The sequence below is a fragment of the Trichomycterus rosablanca genome, chromosome 9, assembly GCF_030014385.1.
Source record: "Trichomycterus rosablanca isolate fTriRos1 chromosome 9, fTriRos1.hap1, whole genome shotgun sequence".
NCBI classification, from domain to species: domain Eukaryota; kingdom Metazoa; phylum Chordata; class Actinopteri; order Siluriformes; family Trichomycteridae; genus Trichomycterus; species Trichomycterus rosablanca.
In genome coordinates, this window is record NC_085996.1 from 1,219,024 (window position 1) to 1,224,023 (window position 5,000).

The 5,000-nt window shown below is 44.4% G+C and overlaps 1 protein-coding gene across 1 annotated transcript in view; it reads left to right on the forward strand.

The window, feature by feature from the left end:
• Positions 1 to 355: 355 nt before the first annotated feature.
• LOC134320222 (dynein axonemal heavy chain 8-like) overlaps positions 356 to 5,000 on the forward strand; it is a 24,282-nt gene continuing 19,637 nt past the window's right edge. The window contains exons 1-8 of the mRNA XM_063001548.1: positions 356 to 608; positions 905 to 1,146; positions 2,218 to 2,358; positions 2,543 to 2,774; positions 3,484 to 3,626; positions 3,717 to 3,851; positions 3,929 to 4,051; positions 4,892 to 5,000. The exon at positions 4,892 to 5,000 is cut by the window's right edge and continues 105 nt beyond it. Coding sequence (XP_062857618.1) covers positions 395 to 608; positions 905 to 1,146; positions 2,218 to 2,358; positions 2,543 to 2,774; positions 3,484 to 3,626; positions 3,717 to 3,851; positions 3,929 to 4,051; positions 4,892 to 5,000 — 1,339 coding nt within the window. The 5' untranslated portion in view covers positions 356 to 394. The remainder of the gene's footprint in view (positions 609 to 904; positions 1,147 to 2,217; positions 2,359 to 2,542; positions 2,775 to 3,483; positions 3,627 to 3,716; positions 3,852 to 3,928; positions 4,052 to 4,891) is intronic.

A 5,000-nucleotide genomic window follows, 5' to 3' on the forward strand; every position in this document is an offset into this window, starting at 1 on the left:
ATATGTGTGTGTGTGTGTATATGTGTGTGAGGATGTATGTGTGTATGTACAGTATATATATATATATATATATACTGTATATGTGTGTGTGTGTATATGTGTGTGAGGATGCCAGGGCCTTGTTTACCCCCAGACATTGCCAGTAAAGTCTGTGTGCACCACTAGGGATTTGAACCCTGGATCCTGGCATAGTGGCCACCCAAGCGCCCATAAATAAATATACCGCCTCTATATGCATTAACTACTAATAACAAGCATCTAACTCACCCCACAGTCAGTTCCATTACATCAGTGAAACCAGAACCGATGATCATGACTACACTATAATCACCTGTTTACGTTTTGTAAATGTTTCCGGCAGTTATACGAGGCGTCGCGGGTGCGTCACGGCCTGATGACCCTCGGCCCGAGCGGAGCCGGAAAGACGACCGCCATTAACATCCTCATGCGCGCCATGACAGAGTGCGGCGCTGCTCACAGAGAGATGAGGATGAACCCCAAAGCCATCACCGCGCCCCAGATGTTCGGCCGTCTGGACGCCGCTACCAACGACTGGACCGACGGGATCTTCTCCACCCTGTGGAGGAAAACTCTCAGAACTAAAAAGGGTGAGCATGAGCTGGGTTTTAAAAACTCTTCCAAAGTTATCAGCCATTTGAAGGGCAGAGTGAACCATTGTTCTGGTCTGAAGTGAGAAAAATTAACAACTTCAGGCTTTAAAACCCCCAGGATTCTTTGCTGTATTTGAAGTAGCAGCATAAACCAGTACAAACACATAACTGCAGCTCATGTATTAAACATGACATTAATATTATTCAATTATTATCTTTAGGCTTTGTAAATGTTTTCACTCCCTCAGAATGAGCACTGCACACTGCACATCATGTATTTATTCTTTATTCAGGAGAAAACATCTGGATTGTGCTGGATGGGCCAGTAGACGCCATCTGGATCGAGAACCTGAACTCGGTGCTGGACGACAACAAAACTCTGACCCTGGCGAACGGTGACCGGATCCCTATGTCCCCGAGCTGTAAGCTGGTGTTTGAGGTGCACAACATGGACAATGCTTCTCCCGCTACCGTCTCCAGAGTGGGCATGGTGTTCATGAGCTCCTCCGCTCTCAGCTGGAGACCCATTCTGCAGGTTCTCATTTATAACTGCTAACTCTCACTTACTGCTTAGTCCTGATCAGGGTCAAGGGGGATTCAGATCCACCCAGGAAAAAAGCTAGATGCAAAGAAGAAATACCACATTGACAGACAGACTCAAACCTAGAGGGAATTTAGATCTGCTAATCCACCCACTGGCAAGTATTAAGAAGTAGGAAGAAAATAAGGATTCTGTGGGAAAGTGGATCTTATGATCTTAAGTTCTAATGGGCTGAAGGGATTCCTCATTACAGGCAGCTGTAGCCTAGCGTTTAGGTACTGGACCAGTAATCAGAAGGTTGCTGGTTCAAGCCCCACCACTGCCAGGTTGCCAGGGCCCTTAACCCTCATTTGCTTAGATTGTATACTGTCACAGTACTGTAAGTCGCTTTGGATAAAAGTGTCTGTGAAATACTGAAAATGTAAATGTACTGCTGCAATAGCGGCCTCTGCTGGCTGGTCGAGACACCGCATGACACAGATGGTGAATAGCGGAGAGCAGTGCGTGACTCTCAGTACGCCATACTGATCCCTGCCCACCTAATGCAGGTGAAAAGAAGTGGCTGCTACACATGTGTCGGAGGGGGCATGTGTTAGGTACTGTGCTCCTCAGTCAGGGTCGAGATTTACAGCAGTAGAGCAGATATTTATATGAGATATTTATACTACAGAGATACCATCAGCCAGAACCAAATTCCTTGTGTTTATCCGATAAATCTGATTCTGATTCTGAGATATAACTGGGGAATTGGATGTGATTAGATTTGGAGAAAAAGGGAAAGATGCAACCATGCTGCTGTAGAAATAAAGTCTCAAATAAAATAAAACATGATGTGTCGTTTTCCCTTGGTGGTTACAGTGCAGTCAAACTAAATAAAAATATAAATGTACAATATTTATTCTTCCGTAACAGGATTCCTTAACAGGTCTCACTCTCATCATCTGCTTAGTAAAATAAGGAATAATAATAATGAAGCTTTTTGTGACCAGTTATAAGTCTGGTTAATAACAATTCAAGCTGCAGTATATCAAAGTGTGTGTGTGTGTGTGTGTGTGTGTGTGTCAGGGCTGGACCAACAAGCGCAGTGCTCAGGAAGCTGACAGCCTGATGAGCCTGTATGATAAGATATTTGAAGATGCTTATATATTCATGAAACAAAACCTCAAGCCAAAAATGCAGCTCTTGGAGTGCAACTACGTTATGCAGGTAAACTACAGTCATGCAGTATGAAAGAGTGTGGTCAGTACTTCAGTACTTCATTATCAGCATCCAGATCAGTTTTAAATCTTTATTAATGATCATTACACTTGAATAATTACTCGGTTACTATTACGTTACTTTACTGCGCTGATACCCGTACTGGTGCTCACCACCTGACGTGTGTGTCCAGTCGGTAAACCTGCTGGAGGGTCTGATTCCTCCTAAAGATGCTGGAGGCACGTTGAGCAGCGAGCACCTGGAGCGCCTCTTCGTGTTCTGCATGATGTGGAGTCTGGGAGCTCTGCTGGAACTGGATGACCGGGACAAGATGGAGCTGTTCGTTCGCTCTCATGAAAGCAAGCTTGACCTGCCACCGACAGAGCCTGGCCAGACCATGTTCGAGTACATGGTCAATCAGAACGGCAAGTTTACCACATCGACTTAATAAAGCTGGAGGCAACAGGTATTCCTGGTGTTTTTGGGACTGTGGGGTATTTTGGTGATTGGAATCGTGTCTCTGCTTCCGGAAGCAGATCAGGGAACAAACGACTGCGTCCAGCCTAATAAAAAATGAGCCCTCACTATTAGGGATGTAACGATGCACCACCAGACAGTTAAAAATCCATTCACATGTGTAACGATTCAAATCGGTTTACATGTACAGTATAATGAATCGATATTGACTTTAAGCAGCAGAGGGCGCTGGTGCTATTCACCTCGCCTGGTTGAAGTCACTACAGGGTTGCCAGGTTCAGAATGTATTTATGTGAGGATACTTTCTTTATTTGTATCATTTATGTATTTATTTAATGTGGGGTTTGTTTTAAAATTTCATTTCAGCTTTTTTACACAAAAAGGGAAACGTGCAGCATTGTTTTGCATAGTTTGCACCTACCTCAGAAATAAAAGGACTTTCATTATTTAGATAAATAAAAGATAAGCACAAATGCAGTATTTTTTATTTTTTTTTAAAGAGAATAATAAAAGGAAAATTTGTCTTCAATTTAATTTTGTTTAAAACAATCTGGAAAAATTCGTATCGTGAATCGCATCGTGGGTAGTGTATCGTTACATCCCTACTCATTATTGCTGATTATTTGCAGCCTATAAAGTGGATTTTTTTTATTTCAGGTGACTGGGATCACTGGAGTAAATACGTCGTGCAGTACGTCTACCCCACAGACTCGGCACCAGACTACACGTCCATTCTCGTTCCCAACGTGGACAACACCAGAACGAGCTTCCTGATTGAGGCCATCGCAAAACAGCGCAAGGTCGTCACATATCTAACTGCTGGAACACACGTGGACTGTGTGTCTCTGACCCTTGATTAGAAATTTTGTGTGTGTGTGTGTTGTGCTTAGGCTGTTCTCCTCACCGGTGAACAGGGGACTGCCAAGACGGTCATGATTAAGGCCTACACGAAGAAATACAACCCTGAGATGGATCTGTTCAAATCCATGAACTTCTCCTCCGCCACGGAGCCGATCATGTTCCAGGTGAAGGAAAGGAAGGAGATGCAGTAAAACTCACCATTACCGATGACTGATTCTGATTAACGCCGTTCTGATTACAGCGGGCAGTAGAGAGTTACATAGAGAAGCGGCTGGGCAGCACATACGGACCCCCCGGCAGACGGAGACTGACCGTTTTTATTGATGACATCAACATGCCTGTCGTCAATGAATGGGGAGATCAGGTCGGAAAATTAAACATCGATACAAATATACACCGATCAGCCATAACATTAAAACCACCTCACTGTCCATTTTATCAGCTCCACTGACCACATAGAAGCACTTTGTTTTTAACCTGCTTTCACCCTGTTTTACAATGGTCAGGACCCCCACAGAGCAGCTATTATTTAGGTGGTGGATCATTCTCAGCACTGCAGTGACACTGACATGGTGGTGGTGTGTTAGTGTGTGTTGTGCTGGTATGAGTGGATCAGACACAGCAGCACTGCTGGAGTTTTTAAACACCGTGTCCACTCACTGTCCACTCTATCAGACACTCCTACCTAGTCGGTCCACCTTGTAGATGTAAAGTCAGAGACGATCGCTCATCTATTGCTGCTGTTTGAGTCGCTCATCTTCTAGACCTTCATCAGCGGTCACAGGACGCCGCCCACGGGGCGCTCTTGGCTGGATATTTTTGGTTGGTGGACGATTCTCAGTCCAGCAGTGACAGTGAGGTGTTTTAAAACTCCAGCAGCGCCGCTGTGTCTGATCCACTCATACCTGCACACCACCACCATGTCAGTGTCACCATGAGAATCATCCACCACCTAAATAATACCTGCTCTGTGGGGGTCCTGACAAAGCATGTAGACAAACAGATGGACTACAGTCAGTAATTGTAGAACTGCAAAGTGCTTCTATATGGTAAGTGGAGCTGATAAAATGGACAGAGTGTAGAAACAAGGAGGTGGTTGGAGTTAAAGTCCAGTTTAATTGTTGTTTGTCCAGTAATGGTGATAAGAAGTGGAGGCCACACAGTCTATAAATAATCTGTAATATTTCATGTTTTTTTTCTGTAGATCACAAATGAAATAGTGCGTCAGACGATGGAGATGTCGGGCATGTACAGTCTGGATAAACCCGGTGATTTCACCACCATAACAGACGTTCAGATGATGGCCGCCATGA